Consider the following 27643-nt stretch of genomic DNA (forward strand, 5'->3'; position numbering starts at 1 on the left):
GATGCTGGGAAAGATTGAGGACAGCAGGAGAACGGGATGACAGAGGATGAGATGGTTTGATTATATCACTGACTCAATGGACTTGAGTTTGAGCAAACTCCAGGTGCTGGTGATAGACAGGGAGGCCTGGTGTGCTGCAGTCCATTGGTTCGCAAAGAGTCAGACACATCTGATAACTGAACTGACTGCATGACATATGCACGTATATACATACATATATACTACCAATACCTTTAATTTTCATTATGTTCTGCTATTTCACACCGACGGATAATATAGAGGATCATCACAGTTTTATGGAATTCACAGGCCAAATAAGAAAAAATAGAGGGTTTATGGGGACGTTAATGATACTTGAAAATTTCCTGAAAATACTAGTTTTAGCAAGTATATATAAAATGATATCTTTCTTCCAAATAAAACTCAAGCAACAACACATTCTATTCTAGTTGGTAACATGACTGTTCTGAGGGAGAAATTATCCTTTATTTTGACTGGAATCAACATGATACAAAGCTGTGCTATGTTAAAAGCCTTCACTTCAGGTGAATTCCCTCTAGCATAGCTGTGTCATGGCACATTTATCATTCCAGGGAAAAGGTGTAGAATCTGAAATACTGCCTCGTTTTCTGTCTACAGAATTGTCAAATGGCAAGAGATGAGTCTCTAATATCTTAATGATCATACCAGAAAGTGTAGAGCAGCAATAAACTTTTGCAGATACAACATATAAAATGGAAAAGAAAGGCTAAGTATAAATTTTAGATAATTGTTTATTTTAAAGAAATGAGTACTTCACTCTCTTATTTCTCTTAATATAGTAATATATTTTGGATTTTATATTCAGAAAAACAAATCATTGTTATTATTTAGCTTTTATGATGATGAAGTAAAATGTTTTTTAAAACAAACTTTCTGTTTTAGAATATCTTTAGATTTATAATAAAGTTGCAAGAATCTTTTGCATCTAGTTTTCTTATTGATAATGTCTTACATTACTATGTACATTTGCCACAACTAATGAACCAATACTGACACGTTCATATCAACTAAAGTCTATTCTTTATTCAAATTTCCTTAGTTTTTAAGTTAATATCCTTTTTCTGTTCCAGGAATCCATCCAGTATACCATATAACATTTATTAATCATGTCTCCCAGGCTCTTCTAGACTGGCAGTTACTCAGAATTTTCTTTGTTGTGAGGAGTATTGATCAGATGTTGATTTTTCAGGACACTCTTCAATTTGGCTTTGTCTGATTTTTTTTTTTTTCATGTTTAGAATTAGACTGCAAGTTCTTGGAAGAAAGAACACAAGTCAAGAACTATTCTCACTGCATTACATTGAGGGTACATGTGAAGATGACTTATCATTGATGTTAATGTTGATCACAAGACTGAGGTAGTGAATGTTTGCCAGCTTTTTCCACTGCAAGATCATACTCTGTTTCCATACTGTACTCTTTGAAAGGATGTGTCCAATCCACACTTAAGTAATGGAGATTTATGCTCTACCTCCTTAATGGGAAATAGCTACATAAAATATTTTAAATTATTTTGTATGGGAGATTTGTTCACTGTATCAGTATAAATCATGAGTATTAATTAGGTTCTTACTTTGGGCAATATTTTGATACTACTTTACTTATTTTTTTGTTGAAATTATTTCAGTGTTGGCCTTTAGGGGCTCCTTTAGTTGGCTTCTGTATCCTTTTGACACACCCTTATCATTTTGTCTCCTAAATACGTCCTTACTTTCTGATTCTACAAGACACTCTAGGATCATCTTGTATATCCTCTGCAGGAGCCCCCATTGTAATATTGCTGCTTCTGGACTCTTTCAGCAGACAGAGATAGGAAATAGGAAATGAATTTAATTTATTCAATAACATACTAAGCTTGAACTAAGTATCTAGCACTTGGATGACAAATATAAATTGTTTGGAGATGGAACACAAAACACTGTGTTTACTATAACCTGGCATCTAGGTGACATGACTGACTTATCGTCAATAGAGTCCCTATCATGGTTATTTCTCAACTAGTAGGAATGGCACTCTCCTGCCTACATTTCTGAAAATGTTTGAAAATTCTGAGTATAGTTAAAGAAAAGGGCAAAGGCTCTCAGAAGAACAACTTTGCCCCTTTAACATTTTGCCCTAGTCAAGAAGCCATGAACAAAATAAGAGGCATTCTGTAGAAAACCATTATGTATGTATGTATATATATATATACATATATATATATATATATACACACACACACACACACACACACACACATACACACACACACACACCAAATTCAACTAAGCATTTGCCAAAAAGGTACTTATTTTGTCAGTGCACTTGATAAGTTTTGGATGCTCACTAATTACTTTCTTGAGTCTTCTTTAACAACAGATTTTGCCCTGTTGTGTGTCTTTAGATGTGGTAACTCATGATTATACATAACATAACCAAAACATCCTAGGACCACTGAAAATTCCAGTTCCTCTACTCAAGGGATCACCTTACATGAACCAGTGCTAACTGAATACTAGTTTCTTTTCAAATGTGTGATATTACTTCTATGAAAATAGACTCTCCAAGTAAGTCTTGCCACATCTTTTCTCCCCCATTGTCCCAATTTCTATTTAATAAATAAGTTTTATGTAAACCCTTGACAAGATACTTCAAGTCACAAAGCTTGTCTGTGTTTTTCAGCACTGAACATATAAAATCAATTTCATTCACATCTGATCAGTCATGCAAATGGAATATAACTCAGATATTAGAAGTTCAAAGTGAGATAGACTTGTACCTTTCATTTATTCCTTATAATTTTATCTACACTTTGTGTTAAAAGTGATATATTTTATATAAGAGAATCATGAGATGCTTATTGATGCAATGCACTGTGAATCCAAACTCAGTTGTAGTTTAAAATCTGTCAACTTTTCCCTGTATCTAGTTGTGCCAGGATACACTTGTCAGCTCTTCCAACAACATATGAAAGATAAGTCCTAAGCATAGGAAGCAAACCTGGGAAGCTATTATTTCACCAGGGAACACAGTTCAAAACACATTTATTTATGCACAGCTTTAAATAGCTTTAGTTGTTTTTTTCATCTATTAATGCTTCAATTTAAAAAAATTTAAAAAAAAATGCTTCAATTACTACCTTCTGTACTCTGCCACTGTTACATGAATTTTTTAAAGTATATTTCTAAAAACAGAATAGATAATTTGATGTAATGTGTACATATGAATCAGAGAAGGCAATGGCACCCCACTCCAGTACTCTTGCCTGGAAAATCCCATGGACAGAGGAGCCTGGTAGGCTGCAGCCCATGTGGTTGCTAAGAGTTGGACACTGCTGAGCGACTTCACTTTCAATTTTCACTTTCACGCATTGGAGAAGGAAATGGCAACCCACTCCAGTGTTCTTACCTGGAGAATCCCAGGGACGGGGGAGCTTGGTGGGCTGCCGTCTATGGGGTCGCACAGAGTCAGACACGACTGAAGTGACTTAGCAGCAGTACACATGAATATATTGGCTATAAACTAAAAGTAGCACAGCTAGGTACATTTATATGAGTCACCTCTCATCTCACAAATGACCACATATGCACGTTTCCTAAAAATTCAAAGGCCAGATCATACAGACTTGTTATAATAACTAACTTATAGATGCTTATTTGAAACAATAATGAGGTATACTGAACAGCATCGGAAAGTGTGAAAACTTGTATTAATAATAGTTTAGTATGCTGGACTTGCCTGATTTGGAAAACCATGTGAAAGAGATAACTCAGTATTCATCTCAAGGGGAAGAAAAATTAGTTCTCAATTCCAAGAAAAACACTGAGGAAGAGTTGGCTTGATGAAGGCAGATAAAGTATTTTAGGAAAATACACTAGGCAAGCTGTTTAACTTCACTGATGAAGCAATCATCATTAGAATTCAGTATCATTATAGAGGTGAAAGACCAGCTTCCCTCTTAACTTACTGAGTGCTCTCAGACAAATTACATAACTTCTCTGTGTCTCAGTTTTCAAGCCTGTCACCTGTTCCCAGGTTCAAATGAAATATTTTTTGGCCATAGTCTAAAAAGTATTAAAGTCTATATAAATGTAAAGACTTGATATTCCTAGGACTATTTCCACCAGTCATGTAATAATGATTTCTATTATTCAGTATTCACCATGAATGGGTACTCTTTCAAGTGGTCTACATGGATCATCGCATTGAATTCTCACTACTTCATGAAGTAGATGCTATTACTTTCCCATTTGACAGATGAGCAAAGTCAGTCTCAGGAAGGTTAAATAATTTTTCCAATGTCTGATAGTAGTAGAACCAATATTGGACCCCTGGCAGCCTGATTTAAAGCCTGCATTGTTAAAGAATGTTATATTAATAGCATGAAAAATGGCTGCAAATTCTATCTGAGGACTCTATTGAAAATATGATGATTATTTGCAGCTGTACATCTATCCCTTAAGTTCACAAGGTCACAGGACAAATGCTCCCTTGAAAGAGCAGGAAAGTGTCTAATGTTAACAAAATTTAAATTGGTTGATAATATCAGTTTCTACAAACTGGGACAACCTGTAGCAGATGTTCTATTAATTGCCATATTAATCTAGAATTTTCAGATACATGAAGCATAAATCTTTCTTGGGTGTGGGATTATAGCTTAAACTAGTCAATATGTTTTTCTGCATAACCATGTGGTGGATACAACTAACTTTAATGATAATGAAGATAACTTTGGAAAATAGAAATGTATAGAAAACTCAAAAACACCATTTCACTCACTATTTTCATTTCTTTCTTTACCCAACCTGGTTAACAGAGTTGCTAAAATGGACTGATTCAAGTTTTCCCATCTCTCTTCACATCTGCAAGTATGGGGATGCTCAAGGAACAGTGTTAATTATAATCAGCAAAAAGCAAATGGAAACTATTCAAAACAGCCTAAATAATCTATAAATTACTAAGAGTTTCTTCCCTTAATAGACCAGATTGTGTGTGAAAGTCACTCAGTCATGTCACTCTTTGAGACCCCATGAACTATACAGTCCATGGAATTCTCCAGGCCAGAATACTGGAGTGGGTAGCTGTTCCCTTCTCCAGGGGATCTTCCCAACCCAGGGATCAAACCCTGGTCTCCTGCATTGCAGGCGGATTCATTACCAGCTGAGCCACCAGAGAAGTGCACAGTCCAGATTACTTATTACCTGTCTCTGTCCCTTTTCATGGCTGTTTATCTTCCTGCCGTGTATATGTAGAATGTCACTTGTAATTTCCTTTTCCCTCACTGGATTGTAGATTCCTAAAGAGTAAAGACTGTAGTACTGCTCAGATTACCATGCTCTCTGTCCACTACTTTCGCAGATATTCTGAATCAAAGAATTTGCTAACCTGATATTTAACATGTCATATCAGCTATTTTTACCTATTTGTCATATCATTGCCAGAAGCAGTTATCATGCAGTAGACAGGAATATAGGAAATTTCACACTAGGAAGTCAGCTGTCTTATACCTAGATTCCCCTGAATCTTTTTCACCCTTTGACAGACGCTGAAATAATCTGCCTGTATCATTGTCTGAATCAGGAACCTGAAGATCTCAGTACATTTTCTTGATTTACTTCAGAGTCAGTAACTCTAGATAACTATTTTTCTCTATTGAATGAGTCAATTCTAACCCCAAATTGCTGAACAGCACTGAATGTGAGCACACAGATTACTTATGTAATCCTTTAACTCTTCTGATAAGCAGGCCTATCAAAATTTTGTAATCTATTTGGCTGATCTATTCCAAATTGTTTTAGCATGAAATTTCTCATCTTGAAAATAAATTTGATATCCTAAAAATTAGAGAAACATCTAAAATGTGTATCTGCATGAGACTGCTCAGTCATGTCTGACTCTTTGCGACCCCATGGACTGTAGCCCACGAGGCTCCTCTGTCCATGAAATTTTCCAGGCAGGAATACTGGAGTGGGTTGCCATTGCCTCCTCCAGGGGATCTTCCCAACCCAGGGATCGAACCCAAGTCTCCTGTGGCTCCTGCATTGGCAGGCAGTGGTACCACTGAGCTACCTGGGCATGTTGTATGTGTACAGCATGCTGAAACAGAAGAAAACTTGCTTTTCATCAGCTTGAATTACTGGATTATAGGTTCTACAAGGAAAAGATTTGTATGTACTGTGTCCACTACTGAAGCTCTTGAAAAACACATTAGCATAGAAACATGCTATTGTATCACTTAAACCAATGAAAACCACCTTGGGGCTTTTCCACCTCAACCACTCCATGGGAACTTTTATTGTCCAGGTCATTAATCACCTTCATGTCAGTAAATCTAACGATCAATTTTCATTTTCTATCTTAACTTCATCAATCAGCATCAATTGACACATTGGATTACTCCCTCCCTCCTCCTTGAAACACTTACCTCAAATGGCTGCCAAGATTACAAACATTCAATTTTTCTCTCACTTTCCCAGCTGCCTTTTCCCAATCTCCTTTTCAGGTGTTTCCACTTTGACCAAAGATAAGAAATGAGATAATGTTTGTTAAAGTCTTTGCATAATTTGGCAGCAAGTTTTAGGTTACAGAACTAAAACTTAAAGTAACAACAACAACAAAAAGTAACCAATTTTGAAGAGATGTGCTGACCAGAAGAAAGGGTTCTTTTATTCAGGCAAAGTAATAACTCTTAAAAGGTTATGATTAGCACATTCTCACCATTATAGTTATTTATTCAATTGTAAATATCCACTATAAACAACTCCAGATTATTTGCTGCTTTTATACTTTTCCTACCTATGTATTCCTATGTTCACCTAATGTATTTCTTCCTCATTTCCTATTGATATTCCTCTACCCTGAAAGAAATCTTTGTTCTGAATCCCAATTTCTTTAAACAAAATTCTGCCCAAACACCTGGACTCCTATTTTATATTTCTATAGTGCTTTCAAATGTATAAAGCAAATTAATAAAAGAACAATATTGGGATAAATTTTATGAAATCATTTAACAACTCCACACAGTCTAAGGAACAAATTAATTTTTCTACCTTCTTTAGGGTCCCTAAACTTTGATGACTAATACAGACTGAAGAACATAACCATTTCTGATAGCAATAATAGTTATTACTTTAAGACGCTAAGTCAAAGTGTGATGCCTGTATCCATGGGAGTCTCCAGGATCTTTACACATTATCTGCAAATATGTTTTTTGTGTGAGGCTTGAGTGTTTTTTTTTTTTTCATATACTTCAACCAAAAAATTGCATCACAAAAATTGAATGTAGAAATATATATGAGAATTATTAAGTCAGCATAAAAGAGATTTGAAAAATGGTAAACGAATACATCTCTGTTCATTAGATGTTTCTAATTTTGAAGATATAATTATTTTTCACAAAATGTTATCTAGTTAAAATTTAATGGTTTTATTATTGGCATTTTCAAATGGATTAATATTTTAAATTTTCTGTTTAGTTTTTAATACCATATATATCAATAGCTATTATTTATCAGATATTCTTTACCACATAAACAAATGCTCCTTGGGGTTCTCAGTAATTTCTAGTAGTGTAAAGGGATCCTTAAACCAAATGGTTTCAGAACTATTCCTCTAAGAAAATATTCATGTCCACTGACCATCTGCATCAGAATTATTAATATCTGTGATACTTGATTATAATATAGGTTTCTGGACTCCATATATGACCTACTAAATCATAACTTCTGGGGTCATGAACATATCTTTTTAACATGACCCTCAGGTAATTCTTAAATACATTAATGTTAGAAAAATTTACTAAAGAGGTATATAGACTTTGGAGTCTGGTGGATTCAAACTCTAGTTCTGCTACTTCTTGTTTGTCATCCTAACCTATACCACTTTCTACCAACCAATTTCTTACTCTTACTTTCCCCTCACTTGCATCTCCTGAATCCTCCTCCAATTGCACATACTCAAGTAAATACTTCCTCATTTCCAGAGTAAGCTGGAAAATTTGTATATAAGAGGTATTTAGGGGCAGCAATCTGGCTCTGAGTGAAAGTTGTTGTTCAGTCACAAAGTTGTGTCTAACTCTTTGCAACCCCCTGAACTGCAGCACGTCAGGTTTCCCACCATCTCCTGGAGTTTGCTCAAACTCATGTCCACTGAGGCAGTAATGCCATTCAATCATCTCATCCTCTATCATCCCCTTCTCTTCCTGCCCTCAATCTTTCCCAACATCAAGGTCTTTTCCAATGAGTCAGCTCTTCTCATCAGAAAAAGTTATGGACTTAAAAGTTGCATTTTCATAGGAAGCACATTGATTTTACTTAGATTGTCTCACTTGGAGATGTGGAGATGATAAGAATTTGGAAGGGGCTTATATTGCCTAGGCTGCATCTTTGCATCGACACTTACCTATTTGCTTCTGCTCCTGAACAGGGAAGACTTCAAAGGATTCCACTTTCTTTTCCTCACCTTGGGGCACACAGTACAGTGAAGATGGCAGCCATTTTGTCTTCCCTTAGTCCTGACCCTGTCTGTTATCCTTACAAACCTGCCATCCACTTCCTCAATCCTTGCTGTGATTTGAACACACAGTTCTGACTAGAGGTCTGAAACTGACTATGATGTCATTATAACAGAAACCTAACAGAAATCATGAATTTTGCCCAGCAGTCAAAAATTGCTTTAAGAACCACAGGCTTATTTAAATATAGCAATTTTTTTTTTCTGTAAAACAGTGCTATTCAAGGTAAAGTCCACTAATGCTCAAGCTCAGAATTATATAGGGTTTTTTATATTTTTAGTTTTATTTATTTTTTTGCAGAGTCCTAGATTTCATTACAGGCTAAGTGTTATCAGATTCTAATGAGGTGGATGAAACTGGAGCCTATTATACAGAGTGAAGCAAGCCAGAAAGAAAAACACCAATACAGTATACTAACACATATATATGGAATTTAGAAAGATGGTAACGATAACCCTGACAAATTCCATGCAGGTAAGGCTATAATGCCAGAAACGTAATTTACAAATAGCTCCTTTTAAAAATCAAATGTTATGGGGGCATATTCCATTTTTGTCAGAAAAGATCATACATGTTTACTGGCACAAAGTTTGATATGTTTATTAAATCAAGCTTCTTGAAACTAAAAAAGTTATAGCTATATGCCTTATTCTATTCATTTATGTGTATCCCTACCTTAGGAATGAGTATGAAATGATATAATTTTGACTTGAAAAACAATAGTGTGAAATAATAACCAATCTTATTACTATTCCTTTTTAAACCACAGTTTATTAACAGCTTGAAAACAGTATCTATTTAATTTCACCAAACAGGTCTCTCTATCAAAGGAAAGAAATATAGTGGCATTACTTGTGCTCCTGAATAATGGTAGCTCCTGAATAGCTACCATTCCTATGGCTGGACTACAGACAGCTATACACTGGCAACTCCAGAAAACAGAAGAGCATTTGATGTTTCTTGTGCTGATTGGTTTTCTAGATTATTACTGCTGTTATTTGCCTCTTTTTCACAGATATTTGAGAGCAGAAATGAAAGGCCAAAGATGAAGATCCAGCTTCTGTAACTGTCTCCACTGCAATGAAATTCTTTTATCCTATAATTAAAGTCTATTTTCCTCTCAAATATACCTAACAAACATTTACCAATTAGATGATTAAAATCAATAAACAAGGGAACAGAAAAGAGTCTAACACACACCCACACATACATGGAAAATAAATTTTTGATGAAGGTGCAAAAGTAATTCAGTAGAGCTTTCCCAACAAATTATGCTGGAACAATTGGTTATCCATTTGCAAAAATGTAAGTAAATAAATAAAAATAATTTAAATCCACATCTTGTACCATGAACAAAAATAGATCAGATTGAAATATAGTATCTTAAAGTACAAAACTTAAAAAAAAAAAAGAATATCCTTGTGACCTTGGCCTAGGCAAAAAAGCATAAACCATAAAAGGAACAAAAAAAGATGACAAATTAGACCATCAAAATTACAAATTTTTGCTCTCTAAAAAACTGAAAGACTCTGTTAAGACTATGAAAAAAAAATCATGTATGGGGAGAAAATATTTGCATAGCTTATCCCTGATAAAGGACTTGTATCCAGAGTAGAAAAATAATTTCTAATACTCAAGAGTAACACAACAACCTAATAGAAAAATTGGCAAAATATGAATAGACACTTCAACAAAGAAGGTAAGTAGATGGTAAATCATTACATAGAAAGGGGAACTGCAAATTAAAATCACAATGAGATGCTCTTACATACCTATTTGAATGGTTAAATTAAAAAGTCTGACCATACCAAATGTTGGGACTCCTACCAGCAATGCAAAATTTTACAACCACTTTGGAAAACAGCTAATTTTTTTAAAAAAATTAAACATATACTACGTGATGCAGTCATACCATGTCTGGCATTTTTCTAAACGAAATGAAACTATATGTTCATACAAAGACTTATATATAAATGAACATAACAACTTTATTCATAATAGTCTAAAGCTCAAAACACAACTGCCCATCAACAAACTGTAATATATCCAAGCAATGGGAAACTACTCAGTAACAAAATAGGAAAACGACTTTTGAGAGTGATGAAAACATTCATTATTTTGACTGTGGTGATGGCTTCACAGCTACATAGATTTATCAAAAATTAGCAAACTGCAGGTGGTCCTAAGATGGCAGAGATGGCAGAGGAATAGGACAGGGAGACCACTTTCCCCCCCACAAATTTATCAAAAGAACATTTGAACGCTAAGCAAGTTCCAGAAAACAACTTCTGAATGCTGGCAGAGGACATCAGGCACCCAGAAAGGCAGCCCATTGTCTTCTAAAGGAGGTAGGACAAAATATAAAAGATAAAAAGAGAGACAAAAGAGATAGGGATGGAGATCTGTCCCAGGAAGGGAGTCTTAAAAGAGGAGAAGTTTCCAAACACCAGGAAACCCTTTCACCGGCGGGTTTGTTGGGAGTTTTAGAATCTCAGAGGGCAACATAATGGGGAAGAAAAAAATAAATAAAACCCACAGATTACGTCCTTAATGGCAACTCTTAGAACTCGCATCCACCACCAGCAAGCTGGGACTGAACAGGGAGGCACCAGATACATTGCTTAGGGTAAGGACCCAGCCTGAATGCCCTGAGGTCAATCTGAGGGAACTAACATGAGATAGCAACCCAAACTGTAAGACAGCCAGAGACAGACAAAGGGAAAAAAAAAGAAAGAACTATCCCGCAAAAAGCCCTAACCTAAGGCACTGCCAGGCCCTCTCACAGAACAAAGAACTGAGCGAATACCAGAGGAAAGCTAGGTGTCTGCAGATGGGCCCAACCCCCACCAGACACAGGGAGGCAGGCGGGGTGCAGCCAGAGCTGGAAAGGGGCAATCTTGGCCCCAGAGAGACATCCTCTACCAAACTGCAAGCAGGCTTCCAGTTGCTAACCAAGACTTGCTGGGATTCCGGACAGTTGACATCCGCCGGGAGGGTCGCAGCCAGAGATCAGCTCCCCAGAAGAGACACATGGCACACCTGGGATGGGCGCGCCCACAGCCACCCAGAAAACCAAGAGGCTTATCACCAGGGAGGTGATAAGATGCACTCCCCACCTGGGGAGACTGCACTCACCAAGTACCTGGTCGTCTGAGCTGTTCGAACCTGAGAAGGCACAAACACAGGCCCAACTGAGTCTGCGCCTTTGTGAAGTACCCCCAAACCTGAACCTGAGCAGCTTAGACCTGGGGAGTACAGGCAACCCAGGGCCTGCTTCAGACATTTCCTTGGCAGAGCAATCTAGAGCCTGAAACGTGTAGACTGGGAAAGCACACACGCTGTGAGTGGGGCAAACCCAATGCAGGCGAGACACTGTGAGCTCTCCCCACACTTGCCAGTGAGATTTCTTTGCAGTGTTCCTCCCTCCCCACAGCATGACTGAACAAGTGAGCCTAAATAAGTGATCACCTGCGCCCCCTTGTGACAGGGTGGAAATTAGACACTGAAGAGACCAGCAAACAGAAGCTAAAACAGAGGGACCCTCCTTGGAAGTGACAGGTGCAATAGATTAAAACCCTATAGTTAGCACTGACTACACTGGAAGGGGCCTACAGATCTTAAGAAGTATAAGCCAGATCAAGGAACTATCTGAAATTGAACTGACCCCACACTGTCCGCAACAGCTCAAGAGAAATTCCTAGATATATTTTTACTATTATGATTTTTTTAAGTTTTTTTAATTTTAAGTCCTCTATTACTCCTTTCATTTTCATTTTTATAATGTACTATTAGCTTGAAAAAAATAGACCTTATTTTTAAAGAAAACTTCATATATATCTTTAATAATTTTTTGACTTTGTTTTTTTTTTTAAATATTGTATTTTTTTGAGAATCTAACCCCTACTCTAGATTTTTACTCTTTGCTTTTTGGTATTTGTTATCAATTTTGTACATTTAAGAACCCAATCTTCAGTACCCACTTTTACTTGGGAGTGTGATTACTGGCTTGATTGCCCTCTCCCCCTTTTGACTTTCCTTTTTCTCCACCAGGTCACCTCTATATTCTCCCTCCCCCATCTCTTTTCTACCCAACTCTGTGAATCTCCTTGTGTGTTCCAGGCTGTGGAGAACACTTAGGGAACTGACTACTGGCAGGATCTGTCTCTCTACTTTTGATTCCCCCTTTTCTCCTCCTGGTCACCTCTGTCTCCTTCCTCCCTCTTTGTTTCTTGGCAGAACTCTGTGAACCTCTCTGAGGGGTCCAGACTGTGGAGAGCACATAGGGAACTGATTACTGGCTAGCTTGCTCTCTCGCCTTTTGATTCCCCCTCTTCTCCTCCTCGGCACCTCTACCTCCCTCTTTCCTCTTCTCTTCTCCATGTAATTCTGTGAACCTCTCCAGGTGTCCCTCACTGTGGAGAAGCTTTTCATCATTAACCTAGATGCTTTATATCAGTGTTGTATAGATGGAGAAGTCTTGAGGCTACTGTAAGAATAAGACTGAAAACCAGAGGCAGGAGGCTTAAGTCCAAAACCTGAGAACACCATAGAACTCCTGACTCCAGGGAACATTAATCAATATGAGCTCATCGAAAAGCCTCCATAACTACACTGAAACCAAGCACCACCCAAAGGCCAGCAAATTCCAGAGCAAGACATACCATGACAATTCTCCAGCAACACAGAACATAGCCCTGAGATTCAATATATAGGCTGCCAAAAGTCACAACAAACTAATAGATATCTCAAAACTCACTACTGGACACTGCATTGTACACCAGAGAGAAGAAATCCAGATCTACCCACCAGAACACTGACACAAACTTCCCTAACCAGGAAACCTTAACAAGCCACTCATCCAACCCCACCCACAGTGAGGAACCTCCACAGTGAAGAAAAACCACAAACTGGCAGAATACAGAATGGCAACCCCAAACACAGCAATCTAAACAAGATGAAAAGGCAGAGAAATACTTAGCAGGTAAAGGAAAAGGATAAATGCTCACCAAACCAAACAAAAGAGAAGATAGGGAGTCTACCTGAAAAATAATTCTGAATAATGATAGTAAAAATGATCCAAAATCTTGAAAACAAAATGGAGTTACAGATAAATAGCCTGGAGACAAGGATTGAGAAGATGCAAGAAATATTTAAAAAGGACCTAGAAAAAAACAAAAAATAGTCAATATATAATGAATAATGCAATAAATGAGACAAAAAAACACTCTGGAGGGAACCAACAGTAGAATAATGGAGGCAGAAGATAGGCCAAGTGAGGTGGAAGATAGAATGGTGGAAATAAATGAAGTAGAGAGGAAAAAAGAAAAAATTATTAAAAGAAATGAGGACAACCTCAGAGACCTCTGGGACAATTTTAAATGGTCCAACATTGGAATCATAGGAGACACAGAAAAAGAAGACCAAAAAAAAAAAAAAAGGCCATCAGAAAATCCTTGAGGAGATAATAGTTGAAAACTTCCCTAAAATGGAAAAGGAAATAGTCACCCAAGTCCAAGAAACCCAGAGAGTCCCAAAGAAGATAAACCCAAGGTGAAACACCCCAAGATACATATTAATCAAATTAACAAAGATCAAACACAAAGAACAAATATTAAAAGCAGGAAGGGAAAAACAACAAATAACACACAAGGGAATTCCCATAAGGATAACAGCTGATCTTTCAGTAGAAACTCTTCAGGCCAGGAGGAAATGGCAGGACATATTTAAAGTGATGAAAGAGAAAAACCTACAACTGAGATTACTGTATCTAGCAAGGATCTCATTCAAATATGAAGTAGAAATCTAAAACTTTACAAACAAGCAAAAGCTGAGACAATTCAGCACCACCAAACCAACAAATGCTAAAGGATCTTCTCTAGACAGGAAACACAGAAAGGGTGTATAAACTCAAACCCAAAACAACAAAGTTAATAGCAACGGGATCTCACTTATCAATAATTACCTTAAATGTAAATAGGTTGAATGTCCCAACCAAAAGACACAGACTGGCTGAATAGATAGAAAAACAACACCCCTATATATGTTGCCTACAAGGGACCCACCTCAAAACAAGGGACACATACAGACTGAAAATGAAGGGCTGGAAAGAGATATTCCTCACAAATAGAGACCAAAAGAAAGCAGGAATAGCAATACTCGTATCAGATAAAATAGACTTTAAAATAAAGGCAGTGAAAAGAGACAAAAAAGGACACTACATAATGATCAAAGGATCAGTCCAAGAAGAAGATATAACAGTTATAAATATATATGCATCCAACATAGGAGCCCCACAATATGTAAGGCAAATGCTAACAAGTATGAAAGGGGAAATTAACAATAACACAATAATAGTGGGAGAATTTAATACCACACTCATACCTATGGATAGATCAACTAAACAGAAAATTAACAAAGAAACACAAACTTTAAATGATACAATAAACCAGTTAGACCTAATTGATATCTATATAATATTTCACCCCAAAACAATGAATTTCAACTTGTTATCAAGCGCACATGGAGTCTTCTCCAGGATAGATCACATCCTATGCCATAAATCTAGCCTTGGTAAATTCAAAAAAATGAAATCATTCCAAGCATCTTTTCTGACCACAATGCAGTATAAGATTAGATGTCAATTACAGGAGAAAAACTATTAAAAATTCCAACATATGGAGGCTGAACAACATGCTTCCGAATAATCAACAAATCACAGAAGAAACAAAAAAAAGAAATCAAAATATGTATAGAAATGTATGAAAATGAAAACACAACAGCCCAAAACCTATAGAACACTGTAAAAGTAGTGCTAAGGAGAAGGTTCATTGCAATACATGCTTACCTCTAGAAACAAGAAAAAAGTCAAATAAATAACCTAACTCTATACCAAAGCAACTAGAAAAGGAAGAAACGAAGAACCCTAGGGTTAGTAGAAGGAAAGAGATGTTAAAAATTAGGGCAGAAATAAATGTAAAAGAAACAAAAGAGACCATAGTAAAAATCAAAAAAGCTAAAAGCTGGTTCTTTGAGAAGATAAATAAAATTGACAAACCATTAGCCAGATTCATCAAGAAACAAAGGGAGAAGAATCAAATCAACAAAATTAGAAATGAAAATGGAGAAATCACAACAGACAACACAGAAATTCAAAGGATCATAGGATACTACTATCAGCAACAATATGCCACTAAAATGGACGACTTGGACGAAATGGACAAATTCTTAGAAAAGTATAACTTTCCAAAACTAAACCAGGAGGAAATAGAAAATCTTAACAGACCATTTACAAGCACGGAAATCCAAACTGTAATCAGAAATCTTCCAGCAAACAAAAGCCCAGGACCAAACGGCTTCACGGCTGAATTCTACCAAAAATTTAGAGATCTAACTCCTATCTTACTCAAACTCTTCCAGAAAATTGCAGAGGAAGATAAACTTCCAAATGTATTCTATGAGGCCACCAGGACCCTAATACCAAAACCAGACAAAAATGCAAAAAAAAAGAAAACTACAGGTCAATATCACTGATGAACATAGATGCAAAAACCCTTAACAAAATTCTAGCAAACAGAATCCAACAATATATTAAAAATATGATACATCATGACCAAGGGGCTTTATCCCAGAAATGCAAGGATTCTTCAATATCCACAATCAATCAATGTAATATACCACATTAACAAATTGAAAAATAAAAACCATATGGTTATTATAAACAGTGCTGCGATGAACATTGGGGTACATGTGTCTCTTTCAATTCTGGTTTCCTCGGTGTGTATGCCCAGCAGTGGGATTGCTGGGTCATAAGGCAGTTCTATTTGCAATTTTTTAAGGAATCTCCACACTGTTCTCCATAGTGGCTGTACTAGGATGCATTCCCACCAACAGTGTAGGAGGTTTCCCTTTTCTCCACACCTTCTCCAGCATTTATTGCTTGCAGATTTTTGGATCACAGACATTCTGAATGGTGTGAAGTGGTACCTCATTGTGGTTTTGATTTGCATTTCTCTAATAATGAGTGATGTTGAGCATCTTTTCATGTGTTTGTTAGCCATCCATATGTCTTCTTTGGAGAAATGTCTATTTAGTTCTTTGGCCCATTTTTTGATTGGGTCATTTATTTTTCTGGAATTGAGCTGCATAAGTTGCTTGTATATTTTACAACCTAGATGTCCATCAGCAGATGAATGGATAAGAAAGCAGTGGTACATATACACAATGGAGTATTACTCAGCCGTTAAAAAGAATACATTTGAATCAGTTCTGATGAGATGGATGAAACTGGAGCCAATTATACAGAGTGAAGTAAGCCAGAAAGAAAAACACCAATACAGTATACTAACACATATATATGGAATTTAGAAAGATGGCAATGATGACCCTGTATGTAAGACAGCAAAAAAGACACAGATGTGTATAACGGACTTTTGGACTCAGAGGGAGAGGGAGAGGGTGGGATGATTTGGGAGAATGGCATTGAAACATATATACTAGCATGTAAGAATCAAATCGCCAATCTATGTCCGATGCAGGATACAGCATGCTTAGGGCTGGTGCACGGTGATGACCCAGAGAGATGTTATGTTGAGGGAGGTGGGAAGGGGGTTCATGTTTGGGAATGCATGTACACCTGTGGTGGAATCATGTCGATGTATGGCAAAACCAATACAGTATTGTAAAGTAAAATAAAGTAAAAATAAAAATTAAAAAAAAATAAAGAAGTTGACATTAACATTAAAAAAGAAAAAAAAAAACATATGGTTATCTCAATAGATGCAGAGAAAGCCTTTGACAAAATTCAACATTCGTTTATGATAAAAACCCTCCAGAAAGCAGGCATAGAAGGAACAGACCTCAATGTAATAAAAGCTATATATGACAAATCCACAGCAAACATTAATTGAAAGCATTTCCCCTAAAGTCAGGAACAAGACAAGGGTTCTCACTCTCACCACTACTATTCAACATAGTTTTGGAAGTTTTGACCACAGGAATCAGAACAGAAAAAGAAATAAAAGGAATACAATTTGGAAAAGAAGTATAACTCTCACTGTTTGCAGATGACATGATCTTCTACATAGAAAACCCTAAAGACTTCACCAGAAAATTACGGGAGCTAATCAATGAATATAATAAAGTTTCAGGATATAAAATTAACACAGAAATCCCTTGCATTCCTATACACTAACAATGAGAAATAAGAAAGAGAAATTAAGGAAACAATTCCATTCACCATTGGAACGAAAACAATAAAATACTTAGGAATATATCTACCTAAAGAAACAAAAAACCTATATATACAAAACTATAAAACACTGATGAAAGAAACCAAAGAGGACAAAAATAGATGGAGAAATATGTTCAAAATGGAAAAAAGACAATGTCTTAACAAGTGGTGCTGGGAAAACTGGTCAACCACTTGTGAAAGAATGAAACTAGAACACTTTCTAACACCATACACAAAAATAAACTCAAAATGGATTAAAGATCTAAATGTAAGATCAGAACCTATAAAACTCCTAGCGGAAAACTAGGCAAAACACTCTCCGACATAAATCAGAGCAGGATCCTCTATGATGCACCTCCCAGAGTAACGGGGAAAAAAGCAAAAATAAGCAAATGGGACCTAATTAAACTTATAAACTTTTTCAAAACGAGGGAAACTATAAGCAAGGTGAAAAGACAGTCTTCAAAATGGGAGAAAGTAATAGCAAATGAAACAACTCAAATAATTAATCTCAAAAACATACAAGCAACTCCTGCAGCTCAATTCCAGAAAAATAAATGACCCAATCAAAAAATGGGCCAAAGAAATAAACAGACATTCCTCCAAAGAAGACATACAGATGGCTAACAAACACATGAAAAGATGCTCAACATCACTCATTATCAGAGAAATCCCAGTCAAAACCACAATGAGGTACCATTTCACCCCAGTCAGAATGGCTGTTATCAAAAAGTTGACAAACAATAAATGCTGGAGAGGGTGCGGAGAAAACGGAACACTCTTGCACTGTTGGTGGCAATGCACACTAGTAAAGCCACTATGGAGAACAGTGTGGAGATTCTTTAAAAAACTGGAAATAGAACTGCCATATGACCCCGCAATCGCACTTCTGGGCATACACACCGAGGAAACCAGAATTGAAAGAGACATGTGTACCCCAATGTTCATCGCAGCAGTGTTTATAACAGCCAGGACACAGAAGCAACCTAGATGTCCATCAGCAGATGAATGGATAAGAAAGCTGTGGTACATATGCACAATGGAATATTACTCAGCCATTAAAAAGAATACATTTGAATCAGTTCTAATGAGGTGGATGAAACTGGAGCCTATTATACAGAGTGAAGTAAGCCAGAAAGAAAAATACCAATACAGTATACTAATGTATATATATGGAATTTAGAAAAATGGCAATGATAACCGTACATGTGAGACAGCAAAAGAGACACAGATGTATAGAACAGTGTTTTGGACTCTGTGGGAGAAGTTGAGGGTGTGATGACTTGAGAGAATAGCACTGAAACATGTATATTATCATAGATGAAACAGATTGCCAGTCCCGGTTCGATGCAGGAGACATGGTGCTCAGGGCTGGTGCACTGGGATGACCCAGAAGAATAGGATGAGGAAGGATATGGGAGGCGGCTACATAATGGGGAATACATGTACACCCATGGTTGCTTCATGTCAATGTATGACAAAAACACTACAATATAGTAAACTAATTGGCCTCCAATTAAAATCAATAAATTTTTAAAACTTAGCAAACTGCACACTTTATGTATGATTGTATTTCTTTCACAGTCCATTGAACAACTCTGGGTATAGGGGTGCTGATCCTCTGTGCATTCAAAAATCTTGTGTATAGCTTTATAGTGTGCCATAGTATCCACGTCTTTGCATCCTGAGATTCAACTAACTGTGGCTTGTGTAGTACTGTGATATTTATTGAAAAATATGCATGGGTCCATGCAGCTCAAAACTGTTGTTGCAGGGTCAACTATACTTCAGTAAAATTGTTTTAAAAATAACTATTTTTTTTTTACTCAGAAAAAATCTGTCTAGAAGAACTAAAAAAAGAAAAAAGTCCAAAAATAAATGAATTTGCAATGCTTGGCTTCTTAAACATCTACAACAAAAGATAATGCTAGAGCAGTTTTCATTGTGTATTGTGTATCGTGCTTGTGTGGCAGGGGTGGTGGGTAGGACTGTGTATATCATCATAATAGGGAAGGTATAAACAGAAGTCCAAGAGTCATGTTCAACCTGAAATAGTTTCTGTGTTAACCATCTCATGTAGAACGATGAACATTTAACCCAGCAAAAGAATATCATATAACAGTGGAACAGAGATCATATTACTATACAAGTAACATCTATTTCTGTTTTATTAACTATGCCAAAGGCTTTGACTGTGTGGATCACAGTAAACTGGAAAATTCTTCAAGAGATGGGAATACCAGACCACTTGACCTGCCTCTTGAGAAACCTATATGCAGGTCAGGAAGCAACAGTTTGAACTGGATATGGAACAACAGACTGGTTCCAAATAGAAAAAGGAATACATCAAGGCTGTATATTGTCACCCAGCTTATTTAACTTATATGCAGAGTACATCATGAGAAACACTGGGCTGGAAGAAGCACAAGCTAGAATCAAGATTGCTGGGAGAAATATCAATAACCTCAGATATGCAGATGACACCACCCTTATGGCAGAAAGTGAAGAAGAACTAAAAAACCTCTTGATGAAACTGAAAGTGGAGAGTGAAAAAGTTGGCTTAAAGCTCAACATTCAGAAAACTAAGATCATGGCATCTGGTCCCATCACTTCCTGGGAAATAGATGGGGAAACAGTGGAAACAGTGTCAGACTTTATTTTGGAGGGCTCCAAAATCACTGCAGATGGTGACTGCAGCCATGAAATTAAAAGACACTTGCTCCTTCAAAGGAAAGTTATGACCAACCTAGATAGCATACTGAAAAGCAGAGATATTACTTTGGCAACAAAGGTCCATCTAGTCAAGACTATGGTTTTTCCAGTGGTCTTGTATGGATGTGAGAGTTGGACTGTGAAGAAAGCTGCGCACTGAAGAACTGATGCTTTTGAACTGTGGTGTTGGTGAAGACTCTTGAGAGTCCCTTGGACTGCAAGGAGATCCAACCAGTCCATCCTAAAGGAGATCAGTCCTGGGTTTTCTTTGGAAGGACTGATGCTGAAGCTGAAGCTCCAGTACTTTGGCCACCTCATGTGAAGAGTTGACTCACTGGAAAAGACCCTGATGCTGGGAGGGATTGGGGACAGGAGGAGAAGGGGATTACAGAGGATGAGATGGCTGCATGGCTTCACCAACTCGATGGATTTGAGTGAACTCCTGGAGTTGGTGATGGACAGGGAGGCCTGGTGTGCTATGATTCATGGTATCACAAAGAGTCAGACACAGCTGAGCAAATGAACTGAACTAAATTAAATTTACAGATAGCCTTATATGAAGAAAAATAGCATATTATATACTAGCCCTAATACTTAAAATAGAAAAACAATGGTATTATACATAAATTAAATTCATTATATGAATACAATATTTATTTTCTTTTAGGGACCTGCCATTATAAAATTAACTTATAGACCCAAAAAATGCTACAGAAATAAGTGTGTTTCTTGAGATACCTAAAGTAGTGCACGCACATCAAAAATAGACCATTGTTAGAAATAGGCACCTAAAATCTATGGCTTGGTGGGGGAGGGTATACTTCCAATCAAAAACAGCATAGCTCATTAATATATTATCTTTGTATGAGGTTTTTTTCACAAGTACTTTTTTCTCTTTTTACTCTCCCTGTTCCATTCCAAATTTTTCTGTATCAGCATGAGTGATTAAGAAACTAATGCTTGAAAAGCATGTAAACAATGCTCTAAGTAGGTACTTTTAGAATGAAAGCTGTGGTTGAGCCATATTTATCCAATATCATAAATTAGAAGAGAGGTATTTTCTAAATGAGTCACAGTTGTCTTAAGGTCAAAATTATTTCACCCTTAGGATTTCAACCACTGATTAGTTTTTTTCTCAATTCAGCAGAAAAACAAAGGATATGAATAAGCAATTCCCAAGTGGACGATAAACATATGAAAAGACATTCAATTTTACCACTAATCTAAGAAATACAAATGCATAATAATAAGAAATTAACTTGGAGATGTTTATTTAAATGTGAATGGTGACTATCAGCATGTTTTGAGTTATTTTAAATTTATTTTTTGGAATTCAACATACTGACTTCCTTCAATCCATATTATTTCTAGAAAATATAAAGTTATTTTAAAAACTCCCTCCTTAGTTATTTGTAGATAAATTATGGAGATTGGATCAGGCTTCCCTGGTGGCTCAGATAGTAAAGAATCTGCCCACAGTGCAGGAGACCTAGGTTTGATCCCTGGGTGGGGAAGATCCTCTGGAGAAGGTCATGGCTACCCACCCCTATATTCTTGCCTGGAGAATTCCATGGACAGAAGACCCTGGCATGCTACAGTCCATGTGGTTGCAAAGATTTGGACATGACTGAGCACCTAACACTTTAACTAACTTTATGGAGAATGGATCAGAAAACAGAATTCAGAAACAGAACCAAATGATTTAGTTAATACAATAAAGGTGACACTTCAAATATGTGTGAGATAGAAAGATTATCAAATAAGTGATACTCAGAAAATTAACTAGCTAATAAAAATACATTAAAAAGTCTGAATCCCAAACTCACTGCTTACTTCAAAATACTAATTCTCCATTGGGTATATGTACCACAGCTTTCTTATCCATTCATCAGCTGATGGACATCTAGGTTGCTTGCATGTCCTGGCTATTATAAACAATGGAGTATTACTCAGCCATTAAAAAGAACACATCTGAATCAGTTCTAACGAGGTGGATGAAACTGGAGCCTATTATACAGAGTGAAGTAAGCCAGAAAGAAAAACACCAATACAGTATACTAACGCATACATATGGAATTTAGAAAGATGGTAACAATAACCCTGTATGCAAGACAGCAAAAGACACAGATGTATAGAACAGTCTTTTGGATCTGTGCGAGAGGGAGAGAGTGGGATGATTTGGGAGAATGGCATTGAAACATGTATAATATCATATAAGAAATGAATTGCCAGTCTAGGTTCGATGCAGGATACAGGATGCTTGGGGTTGGTGTGCTGGGATGACCCAGAGAGATGGTATGGGGAGGGAGGTGGGAGGGGGGATTCAGGATTGGGAACACATGTACACCTGTGGTGGATTCATGTTGATGTATGGCAAAACCAATACAGTATTGTAAAGTAAAATAAAAAAATTTAAAAAATTAAAAAAGAAACAAAATACTAATTCTTGTTGGTACAAAACTTAACATGTATATTAAACCATTAAAGTACTATAAAATATAACTTCCTTCATTAACAAAATGTGTCCATCATTTTAAGGGAAAATAATAATTTATAGAACAATATTTACACCATAGCTTCATTGATTTAAATCATTGTTTCTATAGTATATATTTTAATTAAAATTATAAAAATGAAAGGATATGCACCCAGTAAGTTTTAGTGAGACTTATATCATCTTCCTCTACCACATGTGCCTGGCACATGGCAGGCACAAAAATATAATAGTTGAATGACTAAATAAATGAACTGATGCATTGTTGGTGTAATTGCAAATTGTGATAATTTTTTCTGGAGAGAAGTTTTGCACTATGTATCAAAGAGTAAAATGATCAGGCAGTTTATTTCAGGACTCTCATTTCTAGGAATTCATCATATGGCTAATTTTTACAAGTGCATAGAGTAGGTATCTGAGATAACTATTTTCTAACAGGATAAATATGTGTACTAGTAGAGAGGTAGTATAAGTAGCTGCTGTACAATAGGAATCTGGTTAAACTACGGGAAATATTTTCATGGAATATGCATCTATTTAAAAATGAGATGTTCAACCATTTACTGTGAAAATATAGCCACAATTAATTGATAAATAAGCAGATTACAAAACACAATATGATGTCACATAGATAAAACAGCATATGTAAACAGGCATATGTATATATTTACAAAGAAAATTCTGGAAGAAAATGCATCAAAATTCTAACAGTGGTTATCATTTGATTGTGTTTGTATTACCATTGAAATTTTCTATGCTGTATTTTTCCTTACAATGCTTACATACTTTGACAATCAGGAGTAAATAATAAAAGTAAATTCATTTATAAAATAGAAATAAAAGTGTTTCCTAACTTAAAAAATACAACTAAATAAGCACAAATTCTGTAATAAAAAGGAAAGATAAGAGTTAATCTAACTTTAATACTTTTCCTCATTTGAAATGAATAATTCATCATATTTTATATTTTAATTTGTTACTTGTAGTCTATGAGCAAGTTCAGAAATGTGAATGTGATTAATTAGGTTATTTTCTACATTAGTATTCCAAATCACCTCTGTGGATTTTTCTGCTTCCATGGAACTAACAAGATATCTTCCAAATAAAAGGCTACATCTTGTGAATTTTTATTCAAATATAGATAGGTAATTCTTGTCATTCATAAAAATGGGCTAAATATGTTCCTTACCTTTCAATGAAAAGTAAACACTGGTCTTTTTGGTTGTACCAAGGGAGTCGTTCTGTTGCAGAAAAGAATCCTGTAAATAAAAATAACAGATACCTGTTTTTAAACTTCATTTTGCAAAAGTGTATTCATCTATTACTGAACCTGTAAATCATACTTCAGTATGGCTAGAATTGTACAATGTTAGAAGGAAACTGGTGGCAGATGCCATTGTAAAGTACACCCTGACAGAGGATGCAGTTTCATCAACAGATTCCCCCTCCCATCCTGCTATTCGTGAAATTAAAAGCTGCTGCCACAAAAGTATAGAATAAACCATCTGCTTTTAAATACTACTACCTAACATTTGAATGCCCGTTTATCCTTTTTATCTACAAGATTGTTAAAAGCATGGAGAAAGACTACGTGGCAAATCACCAGCAAGGACGGGGTCTATTACATGTCAGATTAAAAAGAGAAATACAGTAAAAAAAAAATGGTGTAACTGACTCACGGCAACATGGGTTCGCAAACCTTGTAGATGGATATAAACCAGGCTTGCCAAACATCACAAACAGCACTTATTAAAGCTGCTACGTGGAATTCAATATGCCTGCTTTCTAGCCCCTCCCCCCTTCGCCAATAAACGACTCCCCCTTTTTACCCAGTGTAAAAATACATGCTCATAAGACATTCAGATAAAAGAAAGAGAATTAAAAAAAAAATCCATAATCATACTATCCAATGATGCCATTTGGAGCATTTTCTTCCAATTTTTTAAGAACAGCTTTTTGTCACGAGGCCCCTGACAAACCAAACGGGAATTAAGGATGAGTGGATGGAAGCGTACTCCTCTTCCCTTGTTAGGAACCATGACTAGTATTTTTACCTCATATCTAAGCTTTTTTTTTTTTTTGAAATTATAAAACTATAAAGACAGAATTTTAAGGGGAAAAAAAGTCTTCAGTGGTGTGTGCCTCAGCAACCAAGGAGCGACTGGAAAGGAAGGCGGAGCCTAGAGGCGGCGGTGTGCTTGCGCACTTATTGGGCTGATGCATTGTCAATCAAGGTCAATCAAGTTTGTCTAGCAAATGAGGTGCGAGCTAAAGGCACACTGGGAACTAAAGGAACTGGAGGTCTGACTGCGAGGGGAGGGGGCTTAAGATGTAAGCAGTGAAGAGATCTCGGGCTCTCGCAGTGCGATATTCAGCTGCGTCACACCTCAGTCCGCCGCAGCTGCAGGTCAGAGAGGCCTTGCCTCCACCACTGTCGCCCAGGCCTCCGCTGCCGCTGCCACCTCCGGTGCAGTCACCTCGGCCCAGCCGCGCCCCGCCCAGCGCTCCTGCTGCCTTCACCGCTGCCACTTCCTCAGCCCCGGCTTCCGCCGCCACCACCCAAGCATCCGTGAGTCATTTTCTACCCATCTCTGGGCACGCGGTAGTAACCACCTAAGAGGTTTGCAGACTTGCAGAATGGCAGAAGCGGATCCTAACAGGGTCTCGGAACCTGCCGCCCAGGGGGTGGATGGAGAGATGGTAGCTATCTCGTCTAGCGATTCTGGGGACGAATCTGACAGCAGCAGCTGTAGCAGCAGCAGTAGTTGCAGTAGCAGCAGTGGCCGCAGCCCATTCTATAGACGTATACGTGTACCTGGGCCCTCCAGAAGTGTGAGGCGGGCTCCGTCAGGTAGAAGTTTCGTGGATCAGCTGCCTCTGGCGGTTAGAAATCGTGTGCAGGCTCTCAGAAATATTCAAGACGAATGTGACAAGGTAGACGCCCTGTTCTTAAAGGCAGTTCACGATCTCGAACGAAAATATGCCGAACTCAATAGGGCTCTGTACAACCGGCGATTCCAAATCATCAATGCAGAATATGAGCCCACGGAAGAAAAATGTGAATGGAATTCGGAGGATGAGGTGTTCAGCAGCGATGAAGAGATGCAGGAAGACTCTAGTGAGATGCCTGCTTTAGAGAGTGAGGAAGAAGAGGATGACCTGGAAGCAAAACCTGAGGTCAAGGCTGAAGAAAATGTAACACCAAAAGAAAATTCCGAAGCAAAGACTGAAGAAAAAGCACAGTCCAAAGATGCTCTGGAGGCCAGGCCTGAAGTAAAAGAAGATCCAAAATAAGCCCTCCAGGCAAAGGCAGAAGATAAAGGGCAGGCTAAAGCAGCAGAGGCTAAGGCAAGGACTCCAGGAAAAGAGGCTCCAAAAAGAGTTCCTGAGGTCACGCCTAAAGATAGAGCTCTTAAAAGAGCTCGAAAAGGAAAGCCTAAAAGATAAGATCCTAAAGGCATTCCTGACTATTGGCTGACTGTGTTCAAGAATGTTGACAAGCTGGGGCCCATGATTCAGAAGTATGATGAGCCCATTCTGAACTTCTGTCTGATGTTAGCCTGAAGTTTTAAAAACCCAGCAGGCCTGTAAGTTACACATTTGAATTTTGCTTTCTACCCAGTCCATACTTCAAGAATGAGGTGCTGACCAAGAGATATATAATAAAGTCAAAGCCAGATCACAATGATCCCTTCTTCTCTTGGGACTGGGAAATCCAAGATTGCAAAGGCTGTAAGATTGGAGAAGAGGAAAGGATGTTACAATGACAACCACCCAGAGTTGCACAGCAGCTACTGGACAAGTTGAAACCCAGCCAAGAGTGGTTCCTGATGCATCATTCTTCAATATCTTTAGCCCTCTTGAGATTCCTACTATCGGAAAGCTTGAACCACGAGAAGATGCTATCCTTGATGAAGATTTTGAAATTGGTCAAACTTTGCATGATAACGTCATCCTGAAATCAATCTATTACTATACAAGAGAAGTCAACAGTACCTATGAGTCCATAAAGATTATGGAAATAGGAAATAATGAAAATATAAAAGAGGCTGCATGAAAGAATTTTCAGGAATCTCAAATTTCAAGCAGAAATGAAACAGGTTTATATAGCCTTGAAAAAACCTGCCCTGTAATCTCAACACTAGTATTCCTCATAGTCTTGAGTTTTTGTACTTTCTTCATAGCCTAAAATATTGTCTTAAATTGTCTTAAATATCAGTTGATTCTATCTAGCCTGTTGTTGTGTAATATTCTTCAAAACGTGTAACTTGCTGTCAGTTGTCTAAAGCATGTTGTTTGGTGCTACAAGGTTCTAATTTTTGTGAAATTTTTTGTTGTGTTCCTATTACAATATAGCTGTGAAAACTGTAAGAATTGTTAACCAAGACAATATTTCCTTGAAATAAAACAAAGTTCCTGAAATATCAATGCAAGTGTTTGGTTTTGTTTTTTTTTTTTTTTCCCAGACTGGAAGACTAAGGCTTTAAATCTGCTTTGTACTAGCTGTGCTTTCATTTGCTACAGAAATACAATATTATACTATCTTGAACAGTGCATTGTGAAATTTGACTGCTTGAAAAAAGATTAGCATACATTTAATAATGTCCATCAAACCATGTATGATATGACTGAGCATGTTAATGTGACATAGTGATTTATAAATTTAAGGATAATG

The 27643-nt window shown here is 37.0% G+C and overlaps 3 protein-coding genes across 19 annotated transcripts in view; 2 read left to right on the forward strand and 1 right to left on the reverse strand.

The window, feature by feature from the left end:
• Positions 1 to 26355, reverse strand: part of FAM133A (family with sequence similarity 133 member A) — a 41438-nt gene extending 15083 nt beyond the window's left edge. Inside the window, exons 1-3 of one of the 5 annotated variants that reach the window (XM_070291132.1) lie at positions 25784 to 26355; positions 24158 to 24227; positions 6446 to 6532 (exon numbers count right to left, since the gene is read on the reverse strand). The gene's annotated coding sequence lies outside the window, so the exon portion shown is untranslated. Of the gene's footprint in view, positions 1 to 6445; positions 6533 to 24157; positions 24228 to 24647; positions 24749 to 24871; positions 25155 to 25354; positions 25547 to 25783 lie in introns of those variants that run through there. The other 4 variants (XM_070291131.1, XM_070291128.1, XM_070291129.1 and 1 more) reach the window with 4 other exon arrangements.
• Positions 25234 to 27643, forward strand: part of LOC138930621 (uncharacterized) — a 371542-nt gene continuing 369132 nt past the window's right edge. For 12 of the 13 annotated variants that reach the window (XR_011446261.1, XR_011446255.1, XR_011446263.1 and 9 more), the window contains exon 1: positions 25234 to 25537. The gene's annotated coding sequence lies outside the window, so the exon portion shown is untranslated. The remainder of the gene's footprint in view (positions 25538 to 27643) is intronic. The other variant, XM_070291127.1, reaches the window with a different exon arrangement.
• NAP1L3 (nucleosome assembly protein 1 like 3) lies at positions 25606 to 27198 on the forward strand. Its single transcript, XM_070291123.1, is given in 3 exon segments — positions 25606 to 26512; positions 26515 to 26700; positions 26703 to 27198. Coding segments are annotated over 3 exon segments (1416 nt in total). The 3' UTR covers positions 27026 to 27198.

This window comes from Ovis canadensis, chromosome X (assembly GCF_042477335.2).
Source record: "Ovis canadensis isolate MfBH-ARS-UI-01 breed Bighorn chromosome X, ARS-UI_OviCan_v2, whole genome shotgun sequence".
NCBI classification, from domain to species: Eukaryota; Metazoa; Chordata; class Mammalia; order Artiodactyla; family Bovidae; genus Ovis; species Ovis canadensis.